The 15,298-nt window shown below is 36.6% G+C and overlaps 2 protein-coding genes across 10 annotated transcripts in view; one reads left to right on the top strand and one right to left on the bottom strand.

Moving 5' to 3' along the window:
* The window catches only part of ORC3 (origin recognition complex subunit 3), a 60,030-nt gene extending 53,244 nt beyond the window's left edge, over window positions 1-6,786 (bottom strand). For all 4 annotated transcript variants that reach the window (XM_072965591.1, XM_072965588.1, XM_072965589.1 and 1 more), the window contains exons 1-3: window positions 6,718-6,786; window positions 4,297-4,351; window positions 23-120 (exon numbers count right to left, since the gene is read on the bottom strand). In XM_072965591.1, coding sequence (XP_072821692.1) covers window positions 23-120; window positions 4,297-4,351; window positions 6,718-6,741 — 177 coding nt within the window. In that variant the 5' untranslated portion in view covers window positions 6,742-6,786. The remainder of the gene's footprint in view (window positions 1-22; window positions 121-4,296; window positions 4,352-6,717) is intronic.
* Window positions 6,787-6,888: 102 nt separating this feature from the next.
* The window catches only part of RARS2 (arginyl-tRNA synthetase 2, mitochondrial), a 63,287-nt gene continuing 54,877 nt past the window's right edge, over window positions 6,889-15,298 (top strand). For 2 of the 6 annotated variants that reach the window (XM_015236014.3, XM_006200306.4), the window contains exon 1: window positions 6,889-6,983. In XM_015236014.3, the coding sequence (XP_015091500.1) occupies window positions 6,948-6,983 (36 nt within the window). In that variant the 5' untranslated portion in view covers window positions 6,889-6,947. The remainder of the gene's footprint in view (window positions 6,984-15,298) is intronic. The other 4 variants (XM_072965587.1, XM_072965584.1, XM_072965586.1 and 1 more) reach the window with 3 other exon arrangements.

The raw sequence follows: 15,298 nt of genomic DNA, 5'->3' as shown, positions 1-15,298 counted from the left end.
GTGATTAAAAAAAGGTATTCACCTCAGTTTCAGATCTCATCTGCTGCCATATCAACTGGTAAGTTTCAAATCGAAGCTTACTGTCCTCAGACTCATTTTTCCCTTTATTAAAATAGTCCTCTAAAAACACAGAAAGAAATAAGTCAGTTTCTTTTATATACAATAAAAGTTAGAAAATCTCTCTAAAGTCACACAGTAAGTGATAGGGTTGAATTTTTTTATCCGTATCAAAAATATATACATATATTTGGGAATACTTAACATTCAATATCCTTTGTATTTCATTTTATTTATATTTTTACTACATTAATGGTATTTATAATATTAAAAGTATCTTTTTAATTTTTAGATTGTATTTCTATCATTTACATTTGAATTTCTAACAGTATTTATTTAATGGTTTTGGTTTGAGGTATATACATTTAATATTAATGTATTTTGACTATTTGCTTTTATGCTAAGGCTCTGTATACTTTGCTTTGAATTCTCCTTTATTAAATGATTCTTACTACTACTATTCTTGTTGTTTGATCAAAATAGTTCAGCCCAGTCTTTTATTTAGTCTGTATTTTCTATCCTTTTTGAATGTTTTCCTTCAAATCATTAGCCATTTATCAACATATTTATTGCAATGGTTTTCAAACTTTTTAAACCATGATCCATATTAAGGAATACATTTTACATCTTAATCCAATATAAACATACATAACAGAAACAAAAACAAAAGTCTTATAAAACAATACTTCTCATTATCATGTGATAGCAAATTTTTTTTTCTATTCTGTTTTTTAAAACTATCATGATCCACTAATTGATCTCAAGATTCACACTTGGGTTATAACTTTCGGTTTGAAAAACACTCATTTATTGAATAATCCATCCTTTTTCACACCAATTTGAGATGCTCTTAATGTCTGAATAGTTATATATACACTTAAAACTGTTTTTGAACTTTTTCTTTTTTCTCATGAACCCAACTCTATTCCCAAACCAGTCCTGAACTGCTTTAAATATTGTGGCTTTGTAGTATATTCTAATATCAAAAAGATCCAGGTCTTCCTCCCACCACTAAACGTTATTCTCTTTCAAAAAAATTTAAGATATTATTTCAAATTAATTTTTTCAAAAATAATTACATTGGTATTTGACTGGATAAAATAAAATCTGTAGATCGATTTGGGAAGAAATGACATTTTTAATATATTAAAAAAAATTCACATCTGAAAACATCACAAGTCTCTTTTTCAATCACATGTTTTACATTCCTTATAGTTTTCTATTTTCCTTCCCATTTCTTGTTGTTTACTGTTAGGTACTTTAACAGCTAGGACTTCCATGTAGTAAATAATAATTGTGAAAGTACACATTTTCTGACTTCACTGAGATGCTGCTAATATTCTAATAAGTTTTAATGTTAACTAATAGTCTGGAACAGAAATTCTCTTCACATTAAGGAAATTTTCTTCTAATCATAGTTGACTCAGTTTTTAACAAGTACTGATTTTTAAAATTTATCAAAAGCCTTCAAATATACTGAAGTCATCATAAGGTAAAGTGATAGACAAGGTTATAGTATAAAAACACAAACCAAATAAAAGAAGGAGTTACATCATCACTAAGAGATAAAACAGAATGACACAGTAGCCTTAAGTAGAACAAAAAGCCATTTTAATTTCAAGAGTAAAATCATATAAAATGTTAAAGTAGCAAATCAAGACATGAATTTTTAATGCTACATCAAAATATATCATTAAAAACTTCGAAATTGGGAAAAAACAGCAATAGGAAACTTTAAGCTGTTACCATGCCTTCTCTCAGTCATTTAGAGATCAGACAGGTAAAGAATAAATAAATAAGCATTGAGCATTGCTAAAGAAGATAAGCTCTCACTGTTGAAGGCTCCCTCCTGCTCCTACACAGGGTGCTTCACTTCAGTGTGAACACCTGCTACAGTGCCAGAGCAGCTGCCATCCCCTCCCTCTCTCCCTCTTCAGTTCCTGCCAGTTGTTTTCTAGGATGTGCAGCCATCCCCCCAATACTGAGGAGAGGGAGAGTACCAGGCTTCTTTGAGGTACACACCCAAGTGTCTTCAAGTCAGGGAACAGATTGTGGGCAAAATGTAGACCATCTTCCTACTTCTTCAGGCAATCTGTTTCAAGAATTGATGCCAGTGAAGGCAAGTGCTAAAATCTGGGTCTGTTTTCCTCATTTCTGCTCCATCTGTCTTATAATCAATCACGGTCAATTCCCCTAAGATTCTCATATTAAAACATTATCTGTTGGTCTTCAATGAACACAATGGGGAAAAAAAAAACCTAATGTACTTCAAAGCAAAGTTCAAATTATACAATTACACACATTAGGCTTACTAATACAAAAAGCTTTAAACAAATCTTAATAAATTATAGCTGAAATTCAACACAAAAAGCTCCAAGCAACAATTGGACTCATGTTATGAGAGGCAGAATTAAGTAGTGGTTAGACCACAGGCTCTGGAATCAGACGGTTTGGTTTCAAATCCCAGCTCTGCCACTTACTAACACTATCATTAAGGAAGTTCTTTCTAAGTATCCGTATGTATTTTAGTGGAGACAATAAACAGGATGAGAGAATTAAACAAATCAGCACATATAAAATTCTTAAAATAGTCTGGCACATAATAAACAGTCAATAAATGTCAGCAATTTTATTAGTTATAGTGACATTGCTCATGATATCAGATGTCATTTCATGCTATGTATCCCTCATGGATAACAGGGGAACAAGTCTTGAATGTCCTCTGAAAATGAACTATTTCTAGTTAAGTTTAGCAATCTCCAACATCAAAGAAATATGTTTCTAAGTCAATCACTTGAAAACAAAATAACTTATAATATCACTATCCTTTGCTTACTATTTCCAAGCCCATCACTGTCACTTTTCATTTTGGGGAGTGAGGAGGTCAAGGAATATAGAAAGCTTCAGGGGTCTTTTTTTTTTTTTGAGACTAAACCTGTTAAGAGTGCAAAGGTCAAGCTCATTGCTTATTCTCCTGTAAATAAGAAACTAGATTCTTATTATAAGTCATACTTTCTACCCTCTATTGCCCTCAGTATGGACCATTATTTTATTACTTGCTCAATCTTTGAGCACGAATATCTCATCTAGTTGGTCTCAAATTGAAGGATTAACACCTTTAAGGTCTACATTATGTGATGATTTAGAAAAATCCAATTCCATATATTTGAGCTGTTTACTTCCTTAGTCAAACAATAGTATAGTTCAGTTTTTCTTTTTTAATTCAAAATTAGTGCATGAGTAATGCTTAATTGCACATCATAATTTTTCCATCAGAATTCATCTCCACAGTGCTGAATACTGAGTATAAATACTCAATATGCCTCTGAGGTTCTTTTAAAAAAAAATACCAACACCTGGGTCCCACTCCCAAAGCTTCTGATTCAGGTGGTCCTGGACAGGGCCTGGACATTGGTATCTTATGAAACTCCCCACGTTGAAATCTGAATAAGGTCGATGGACTGTACCACTGTCAGTCTGCTGGTTGTGATACTGTACTATAGTTATGCAAGACATTACCACTGGGGATAACTGAGAGAAGAGTACAAGGGAACTCTCTACACTCTTTCTTAAAACTGCATGTGAATCTACTATTACACAGGAAAAAAACATTTTTTAAGAAGTCACCCATGTGATTCCAATCCATAGCCACAACTGAGAACCAGTGTAACAAACATCTTCTGACTGACAATACCATCTTGATTTGTTTGAAGCAATCAAGTCCTCTTAACTTGATCACTAAACAAATATCTAGAGATAAGGTGAAGATAGTATCTTTTTAATAATTTAATTTTGAGGTATAACCTACAAGTAATAAAATATGCCCATTTTAACAGTCTGATATGCCCTAACGAAAACATATACTCACATAACCACCTCCTCAATCTAGGGAACTCTCCCATCACTCCAAGAAGTCCCTCTGGCCTTTTTGCAGTCAATTCCCCTTACCACATACCAGGAAACCAGAGATTTTTAAGACAATCTCTTTTAAAGAATGGTGACATACCCTTTGAAGGACATTTATCTTCGCTGTCTTTTGAAGGTACATTTGGATTCCCTTTTAGATTAGAACCCTGGGGAGCACCCTTACCACTCTGTCCTATGCCTTGGAACATAATTGCTACATCAACATGGTAAGTAAAGCAAAGTTACAAAGGAGAATTACTAATTCTGTAAGAGTTAGGTTAGTTCAAGACTTGGGGGAGGAAAACTTACAAATCTGATATTAAGACATCTTACCCACTGGCACAGAGATCTTTCTCTTCTTGAAGTTTGGCTTAAACACAAAGCAGCCCTAAAAAAAGAAAAAGAAAAAAAGTGTAAAGTCAAAGCAGCCAAGGAGCAGACAAATATGATTTACCAAGTATTTTTTGGGTAAACAGATTTTTTTTTAAAGGCATTTCTTTAAAGTGCTAAGAAATCATCTCTCTTCTATCTGAATTATAGAAGGGAAATTCTTAAACAACAAGGGGACTAACCACTACTTTCTCCTCCTTCCCATGGGAAGCTCATCTTTGATTTTGCTTTTTGGGACCTGATCTGAGAGAGAAAGAAAATAAAAGCTGATGAAATTTAAACCCAAAAAGGTTCCATTCTTATAAATCTATGAATAAAGAACATTAATACTATACATCAAGATGAAAATCAAGCAGATGGAAAATACTAATGCCCCCCATCTCAAAAGAAGTATTTATTATTTAATTAAATTCCAAGTATCTAGAACCTTGACAGGACATAGATTCTTTTGCTGTTGTTTCACCTTACACATCTTTCTTCATCTGATAAATTCTTAGTCATTTATCCATTAAAGTTCAACTCAAACTCACCTGTTCTGGGAAACCTTCCCCACTTCTCTAGTTAGAATTCCTTCCCCTAATATCTCACAGTACTTAAATAACTATATTTTGCTTGTTTTAAGTCACTTTTACTGTATATGACAGTTATTTATGGGTAAGTCTCTGTAAGTAGTTTGTGAGCACCTTCAGAGTACAGACTGCATTTAATTCATAATTGTCTCCAATGTTTAGGATAGTGATTATCTCCAATGTTTAGGATAGTGTTAACATAGACATCAGGCAATCAGTATAGAAAATGAAAAATGCTTGCCAAGTAATTTTCCTGGTAATTTCCTAGCTACACTTAGTTTCGTGTTATTATTTGACTGGGGATATAAATATGCCCAAGCTACTGGTCCTATGTTTATCCCACCAATCCTGAAGTCGTGCATCATAGACAGCTTCTTAAAAGATTGCCATTTCTAAGGAAAATGAAAGAAATATATCTACCAAAAAATCATCTCAGGATAGCACTAAAGACTGCTGTACAAACATAAAATGGCCATTTGAATTACAGGTTCGAAAACAAGAATTGTGCCTTATATTCTTGTATCTGCAACTAGTGGAACTATTTAAAATACACAATTTTTTAAAAGAAAAATCATGTGGTGCCATGACAGGCTTGTCATCGCCTCCTTTCCATATCCACCTACAATTCAATAAAGGAAAAGGAGCTATGAAGGAGAGATATACGAACAGTGATGATGGGAATGGATCCTAATGTATGGCAGTGGTAGTAACATCGTTAAACACTTTGAACTACAAATCAAGTCATGGTGTTTATAATGGAAAAAGTCAGTAGGAGAGCCAACAGCCAGAAAATGACAAGGAAAGAGAAGTTTAGATAAAAAAAAAAAAAAGGCTGACAGTTTCATAAACCAAAGAAACGATCCTTAAAGATGCCTATTTGTGCAAGGTCTCCTTCATAAACATCTCAGTACAAGCGTTTCTGTTATAATGCCACAAATGCTTTCCTGGAAAGAAAAAAAAATTCTCTCACAATTCTTCAAAATACACAAAAATAACAGAGGCTTATACAACTAAAATGATTAGGGTAAAGACTACTCAAAACCTATGGAATTTTAAAACCAGGACAAAACAGAAACAGCACCAATCCTAAAAAAAAAAAAAAAAATACTAGCAGTTAAATCTCTTCCAGCATTGCACCTATCATCACAGTCCGTCAATCTTCGGTACGCTTAAATCCTATTGCTTGTAATTCTGCCTTCATAGGCAGTCTTGGAAGGCACTGAGTCTCATCATTTTATTTTAATTAAATTTTAACCAAAATTAAAAATTAGATTCACGGTATAGCCTTCTTCATTAATTTAACATCGGGAGAAATGTCTTTGCAACTTCATTATCGGCATTCTCAGCTTTATCAGATAGCTTAACTCCTAGGGGCTTCAGGTGGCACTCATAATATTATTAAAGGTCTTACTTTAGCAGTACCGCCTAACAGAATTTTCAATAATAATGGAAATATTTGCGACTGCTTTATATACCACTGTATCCCAGGTTTGGCGCACAACAAATATTTACGAGAAGGAAAAAGGAGAGTCGACAGGGGCACATCCTCGGGGAACTGAACTTTCACAAACCAGAACTTAAAAAGCCTCCTAGCCAAAACGCTAAGGCAGGTCGGCGTCTTCGCTCCCCAAGCGAAATTGGCCTTCCCTGGACGTGGAGCGAAGACGTCTCAGCTCGGCCCGCTGCTCCCTCCTTTCCAGCCAGTCCACCAAGGTCTACGTAACCTCGGCTCAATCCATTCTTCAAAAGGGATGAAGCGGTGCTGAAGTCCTAGTGGGCGCTCGCCCCCACATACCTTGGACACGGAGGAGGTGGCCATGGTCCCAGCGACCAGCGGATTCCAGACGCACTCGGGATTTCCCGCGCTCCCTCGCGGCAGCGGGGCAGAGGTTAGTGGCGGGCCGCGCAGCTCCTTGATTGGCTGGTATCACCCTCCGGGGCGGGTTTCCGGCTCACGGAGGCGGGGCATGCAAAAGAAGGCGGAGCGAAGCTCCCTACCATCCCTCTAGAACGCGCTTCGTGGACATGGCGTGCGGCTTCCGTAGGTCCATCGCTTGTCAGGTACCGACCCTGGAACTGGCAGGAGAGTCCCCGCGCCCCGAAGCCCTTTCACCGCTGCGGCCCAGTCCCCAGTCAGCGGGAGGGCAGGTTCCGCGGGGACCCTGTTTGTTTCTGCTGCCTCCTTCCCCCTTTCTGGAGCTGCTTGGGCCGCTGAGCCAAACTCCATAGAGGGTCAAGCGTGCGGCGCAGATCAGTTTCCCAAAGTGGAAAGTAAACCTTGAAAAGCACGCGTTGCTTCCCTCACTGCTTACCCACCCGACAACTCAGTGTGCTTTACCTGAATGGAAAGTCATAATTAGACCCTGTAGAAATTAGTGTTCCATACACTTAATGAAGTTGATGAGGGGGTCTGAATTTTTCACTTGAAAGGGTCTAATTTATAAACTGGCTGTTTTCTCTTGCAGTCATATTGGCTGCCTGTCCTAGCAGAGAGTTGAGAGGGCAGGTGGTGGAAGAGATGGCTTGATGAGGATTGGATACTGATGTTAACAGTTTTAAGATTGATAGAAAGAGCAAGGCTTGGAGTGCAAGGAATTTTTGAGCTTAAACTGTTGATGCTTTTTGTTGGATAGTTGATATTTTTTTCAGGGAAGTTCCTGTAGTGAGCAATCAAGCTATTTGTCTTCCAGAAGAGGAAAGTTATGATAATGAAGGCTAAGAAACAATTAAGTCATGTTAATGAAACAGCAAGACTCTGTGGGTTGTAAAATACTTTTCCCCAAAATTGTTACCGAACAAAAGCTCGTGAGCTAGATACACAGTGAGGCCAAATAAAGCCAAATGTCACAATTTGGAGCAGAGAAAGGTTTATTGCAATGCCGAGCAAGGAGAACCTGTGGCTCGTTATCAAAAACCTAGAACTCCTTGATGGTTTTCAGAGAAAATTTTTAAAGGCAAAATTTAGGGTGAGGCCTGCGGGCTGTGTGACTTCCTTCTGATTGGTTGGTGGTGAGGTAACAGGGCAGTGTTCCAGGAATCTTATGTTCAGCCTTAAGTTGCCATCCTCCACCTGGATGGGGGCCTTAGTTTCTGCAGAAGAACTCAAAAATATTGTTAGGTATATTGGCAGGACCCTGCCCTAAGACTCCAATACTGCTCCTCCCTTGTTTCTGCGTTCCCTTCCTTCCCTGATTAGCAGCTGTTTGAATCTGCCCTTTGGAACTCAAGGAAGATCAAGGAGGCTGAATGAAGCCTATTTCCTACAAAAAGAAACTAGGATTATGGAAAGGAGTTGTACCAGGGAGGACTCCACAGGGTCCTGCTCTGTTTGATTAATATGGACAGTAAACTATGTCCAGGGTAGGTAGTTTTGGACCTCAGTGTCCAAGCTATGTGTGTGTATGTGGGGGGGGGAGAAGATGGTTTCCATTCAAAGCCCTCGGTGCCATGACCAGAACATTTTGTGTTTAGTTTTGCAAAGGCAACGTTCTTCCTTGTAAAGAAAGTAAGTTGGAGAAACAGGAATTAATATGTGTTGAGTATACTGTGAAGTAATTTCAAAAAAGTTGTGATAATAGTAAGAGAAATCCATAAACCTTTGATCCAGATTCACCGATTAACATTTTACCACATTTCTTTCATCATTCTCTCTATATTTAACTATATAATCTTTTTCCTGTATCATTTGAGAATAGGTTTTGTAATTCATGCTCCTTAACCTCTTAATACCTAATTGTTTACTTCCTAGGAACAAGGCTTATCTTATATAACCACAGTACAGTTATTAGATTCATATAACACTTATAGAATACTTTTATCTAATGTACAGTCCATTCCAGTTTTGTTGATGTTTTTCAATAGCCTTTTTTTCCAGTATAGGCTCACAAACTGCATTTCCTTGTTATGTAATTGTTACATTTTAAGGGCCTAAGGCTCTCCTCATTAATTTATATCTGCATAACTTGATAAAGGAGAGACACTGCTAACAGAGACAGGCCTCCCTGACTGCCAGTGAGTTTTGTCAGATCTGAGGTGTGACTTCAAGGAGCAATTAAACTTGTCCAGATGTCATCTAGTCCTGACATATTTATGTTGCGAAGATACCCACACTCAGGTGAACGACAGCAACTGATTGAATTATCTAAGTGTGTACTTCACTTCTAATCTATTCTTACAGGCCCACCAGCATCCAATTCTGTTTAAAACCACAAGTTCTGTAAGAGTCGTGCTAAACTTCTTTCATTATAGATAATTGCTAATAACTTGCACATTACATCGTTTGGGAAGTTCTATTCTGAACCTGCAAGTCTCAGTTGATACCTTGTTGGCTGACTGCTTTTGTCTGAGCTAATTCAAACCGGTACCTGAGCAAAGTCTCTGCAGATGTGGGAGTGCTTGTGTGTTGGCGCTTGGTGGCAAGCATACTCACCTGGTTATAGTAGAGAGTCAGAAATGAGGAATAACCAGGGGTTATTGACAGTGTAAGTAATTAAGGACCTGAAAGAATGATAATCTTTCAAGTACTTCAAAATTCATTGCCTTGTAGACTGTGTTATATGGATAAAAATACAGAACTAATTTTCATAAGATAACAGTTCTGCTGCAGATATGTTTGGTTGCTAAAGCACAAGGATCTCTTTTTCATTTGCAGAATTAGGGGTTTTATGCAGTTACAGGAGATTTTGATCTTGAACCTGGCCAGTTTAGCTCCTAACTGAATTTGGAGCCTATCTGGAGCCAGGCTGATAGGATATTTTTTGGCTTTGTGTTCAGTACCTGGGTACTAAGGGTAGGATTTATGTGTGCCTGTGTGCCAAGGAAAGGAATGCTTGAGAATGCCCACAAGCTGATTAATTATGGGCTTTCTCATGCTGGGTGCTATAGGAGCCAAAGATTGTTAGAATCTCTGATCTTAGGTTGCCAACTCTAAGGCTTAGACTTGTACCTGGTACATTGTAAGCACTCAATACATATTAGCCATTGTTATTGTTATACATTAGAATCTCTGGTCGTAGGTTCTCAAACCAGATCTGGCATATGTGGATTTTCACTTCTGGTGCTCTCTTGATGAACTGCTCCTGCTTTCAACCTCAGATATCCTCTTCATTCAGCTGTGAGTTATTTAGTTCATTTCGCAAGGACTGTGCCTAATATTTTGTGGATTTTATTTCTCTGTTAAAGTTTTGAGTTTTACCATTGTAGTCTTCTTTTATCATTTTCATGGAGTAAACTTTTACCTTATTCTGTAAAACTTTATCCTTTCATTAATAATGAGGCCTCAAGTACATAGTTATCAGTAGGCCCTTGTTATACCTCTGGTCGCCCTAGATGGAGCCCACTGCCAGGAGAAACACCTCTCTACCTGAAGTGGAAAAAAGAAATCTGTAGCCAAGGAAACTCATAGGTCACATTCCCATCAGGGAAAACACTAAATCCAATCTCAGAGACAGTTGAAGAAAGTCTTGTTATTTCCAGAATAATTCTGAACATGTGAGAATGTAGGTGAATTAAAAATCTTGCTCAGTGACATTTGACCACTTGACGGTGGTTCTTAACTTTGTGTTTGTGTGCCCGACCCATTTGGAAGATCATCCTCTAATTTAAAACACTCACTAGCTTGGGCATTGATTATTAATAGGCAGTTGGTATTTCCCTATGCAATGCTTCTCAAGCTTTTTCTACTTAAGACTGGAATCACCTGAAAAGCCTAAAAAAAAAAAAAAACCTAAGCCCAAGCCTATTGGCCAGCCTGGGGTAGGGTAGGGGTCTTGAAGTTTTAAAGCTTATCAGGTGATTCTAATGTTCATCCAGGCTTGATAACCACTAGCCAAGGACGACTGGGAAGCAGAAAGGTAGAGTGCAGTGGCCCCCACACTTAACCGCATGTTAGAATCAACCTGGAGAGAACTTTCTAATATCTGTTGCCCAGGTCACACCCTGTATTAATTAAACAGAATATCTGCATGTGGGAGCCAGGCATCAGTGTTTTCTAAAGATCCCTGGATCATCCCCATGTGGAGCAAAATGTGGGAATCACTGGTATAGTGATTAACAACAGAAGACACATGGGTTTAAATCCAGTTTCTCCTGATAGGTATGTAAGTTCACTGTACTTCATCTGTAGAATCTGGAAAATTACTTAGTTACCTTATAGGCTTGTCATTAAGAGTTAATAAATAATACATATATAAATGCTTAGGATTGTGTTTGGTACTTTATATACATGCAATAGTCATTATCTTTTATTAGAGTCCTGAGGATGGGGTATTTTGAACCCCCTCTCCACACCATTACCACCCCAGAGGCTTTCTGGTGTTGGGGACCTAATCATTATGCAGTACCCTACATGAAAACTTTATCCCTTGTATGGTCAGGCCATTCAAGATGGCTGTTCTCTTGTTCTCTGTACATCCCCTGCTGACCAGTCCCTGCTTCATTCACATGACTATCTAATCCTCTTAATTGTAGAGCTTAATCAGTAACTGCCTACGTTGCTCCCTGCCCCAGTCATGGGTTTCCCTGGTAACTGATGAACCAACCTGAGGTCAGTTCCCCCTATAAATGGTAGCCTCCTTCTCCCCAAAGTAGTGAAAATTGCTGCTGTGTCCTGCCTGCTATTTGCCTATAACAGTAGGGCATTTCTCCAGGACCTTTCGCTTCAGTTTTAGAAGATCCCCTATCCAATAAATCTTTGATGTCTCTGTCACTTTCCCTGGGCTCTTTCTTCTGTCTCCACGCAAGGCAACAACAAGGTTGTAGGCCAGTTGGGTGCAGCCCAGCAGCCCCGCAAGAAGTTAGATAGCCAGAAAGCTATGTATCTGAACTACACTGCTTAATTTTCAATAAGAATTCCTTAACAGTAGATACTTACAAATTTCTGCTTTGATAAAGAAAAAAACTCTCATTTTTACAAAAATACCTGCTTATTTTAAAGAATAAAGTAATACGAAGAGGTAGAAGGAATTTTTATTAGAAATTTCCCCCATAAATAATCATCATCATTAACATTGGTTGACTTGTATTTTAGATTTTTTTTTTTTGCAGATATGTAGGCAGGAAAAAAAAGGACGATAGGAAGTAAGATAGGATAAATACTCATTTTATTAAAATTAGGCAATATTGTAATGAGTTTTTATTTTATTTTTTTAAGTGGAAAATGTCCAACTGCTTAAAGTATAATAGTATTATGATTCCCCATGTATCCATAAACAAAATGCAGTTTTAAGTAAAAAGTATTAAACATGGTTTTGCTTGAATTCAACAAAAGAAAAAGAAACTGAAGTGCAATTCAAAGAATTATTGATATGTTTCCTAAGTGAGTCCTCTACAGTTAAGAGATTATGAAGAACATCACAATTTGGAGTGTTTTCTTAAAATCTTAATGTTTCAGCGACTCATAGAACAAACTGGTGGTTGCCAGAGAGGACAAGGTAGGGGTCAGACAGAATAGGTAAAGGGGATTAAAAAGTACAAACTTCAAGCTTATAAAATAAATAGGTCGCTGAATATAATGTACATAGAAGGAATATAGTGAGTAATATATAATAACTTCATGTGCTGACACATGGTAACTGGACTTATTTTGGTGATCATGTCATGATAGTAAATATACTAAATAACTTTATTGTACACCTGAAACTAATATAATGTTGTATGTTAATTATAAATTTTCAAATATCTTGATGTTTCAGATTTAGACAACCCCTGTCATGAGAGATGAGGACATTAGTACACTTATAGTTGTAACTTTCCCCTCTACCTTTCCTGATTTGTTTCAGTAACTTCTCACTCAAAGTTTGTAGCACTTATAGTCTGTGTATTAAGGATATCTGCACAACTTGTCTTCTATTGACTTTATATAGAATTTGATAAGATGCTTACCACCAATCCTTTTCTTGATATATGGCTTAATTGGCTGGATCTCTTCGGGTAGATTTTTCAAGAAGAGCTTTATTTTTTCTAATTTTTTTCTTAAAGAAATTATGACTTCTCAGATAAAATCCTAGATGTATCAAAAGGAGGATTAATCACTAGAAAATTGGCGTTTAGAAATAATATCAAAATAATGGATTTAGAAATAATATTTAAAATTCTTCATTTTAGAAATAAAGCGATAACACCAGATTGTTTCATTCTTAATTTTGATTTTCCAAAGTCTGATACCACAGATGCAAATGCATACAACAATTCTACTGTTATATTAAAATTTTCCAATTTTCAGATGTTGGCAACTAATTCAAATTAAAAAACAACAACTGAGCAGGTGAAACAAGCGTATCAGTTTGTAGCTTCTCCAGTGGATAAATCTAGCCCTATATAATATTATTGCCAAATTATTTGCTTTAACCAGATCATGATCTTTGTGATTAGGTAATGTGGCTACAAAGTAAAGTACATTTATTTAGTCTCTGGAGTTTTCTTGATTGGGTGCTTTATTTTTGAAATTTAGCGATTTAACCAGGATGTATTTCAGTGTTGCATTTTCTGTATTATGTTTTCCTGACATAGTAATTTATTTTGATCTGTAGATTTTGTTTCTTTTTTAAAAATATTTAATCATGGGGAAGAATACTATTACCATCCATGTACCCATCACTCAGCTTGAGAAATAAACTATTACCTATACTATTAAAATCTCCTGGGTAACCATCCCTGGTTGCAAACTCTCTTTCCTCAGATATGAGATTTTGTGTTTATCATATCTGTGCACATCACTTACTACCTATGAATGTATCCCTAAATAGTATTCTTTTCCAAGTTATTAAATTTTATATAAGTTGTAATCAAACTGTAATTATCCTTCTGCAGTTTGGGGTTCTTGGGGGTTTGGTTTTTTTTTTTTTTGTCTATTTGCTTCAAATTTTAAAAAAGCTTTATCCATAATGGTACACGGAGGTCCAGTTCTTTCATTCTACTGCTGAATGGTGTGCTGTTGCAATAATATACCACAATTTGGATTTTTTCTTTATTTCAGAAACACTTTCCTATTTATTGAATATTATGTCTTATCTCCCACCATCTTGGCTAAACCTCTGTTTCTATCTGCTCCTTATGTGACTTGTGTGAATAGTTTCCTGTGTGCTTCCACTCACTTACTGTTAACAGCATTTCATCCTGTCTGAAAGCTTGCTAGTTCCAGCCTGTACTCAGCTTACAGGTGAGGATATTAAATGCACCAAGAACAGCCCTCACTCAGTGGAGGGTGGAATCTCCTGCTCCTTATTTTTGGATAGACAATTTTGGTAGACACTCTGTGTGCTTCTTGGAAATTACCATGGAAATTAAGCCCTTATTGCCTATAGCAGAGACCTTAATAGCACAGTCTTATATTAACTTTTTCTCCTCTCTCACTCTCCCAGTCTATCACTTCTGCCCTCAAGGAATCACCTCCCAAATAAACTACCTGCACACAGTCCTTTTCCCAGGCCCTGATTTTGGGGGAGCTAAGATTATATATTTATGAATACTTTTATTTTTCTTGGGTTTTGTTGATTGAGACCAAGTAAATGAGACCAAATTAGGAGCCCTGCTAAATATGGCTATTCCATTCTGCTTGAGAATCTCTTGTCTTTTTTTTTTTAATTGAAGTATAGTCAGTTTACAATGTTTTGTCAATTTCTGGTGTATAACATGTTTCAGTCATACATATACATACATGTATTCCTTTTCATATTCTTTTGCATTATAGGTTACTACAAGATATTGAATATAATTCCCTGTGCTATACAGTAGAAACTTGTTGTTTACCTACTTTATATATAGTAGTTAGTATCTGTAAATCTTGGAACTCCCAATTTATCCCTACCCACCCCTATTTTCCCCTGGTAACCGTAAGATCATTTCCTATGTCTGCTAGTCTGTTTCTGTTTTGTAGATGAGTTCATTAGTGTCCTCTTTTTCTCTTTTTTTTAGATTCCACATATAAGTGATATCATATGGTATTTCTCTTTCTCTTTCTGGCTAACTTCACTTAGAATGATGATCTCCAGGTCTATCCATGTTGCTGCATATGGCATATTCTCTTTTATGGCTGAGTAGTATTCCATTGTGTGTGTATGTGTATATCCAGTCATCTGTGAGAATCTGCTGTATCTTTCCTTCACTGTCATTTTTTGAAGACTGTGGCTTTGTGCTTTCTCTCTCTATGCTTAACGCTACTGGAGAACCAGTGTACTTGTCTTCTTATCTGCTTGTTTCTTTGCTGCTCTTCTTTTCGTATTTTAGGGATGCTAGTTATCCTAACGTTGAATTATCTTGCACACAATTTTATTTACCTTTGTCTTATTGCTTTCATTTATATTTTTGAAAATCTGTATTCTCTGATTATCTTAGCCTTTCTATGTTATATTTTTATTTTCAATTATGATTGTACTCTT

This window comes from Vicugna pacos, chromosome 8 (genome assembly GCF_048564905.1).
Source record: "Vicugna pacos chromosome 8, VicPac4, whole genome shotgun sequence".
In the NCBI taxonomy this organism is placed as follows: Eukaryota; Metazoa; Chordata; class Mammalia; order Artiodactyla; family Camelidae; genus Vicugna; species Vicugna pacos.
Note: the sequence above shows the minus strand (reverse complement) of the source record. Positions and strands in the feature narration are given on the sequence as shown.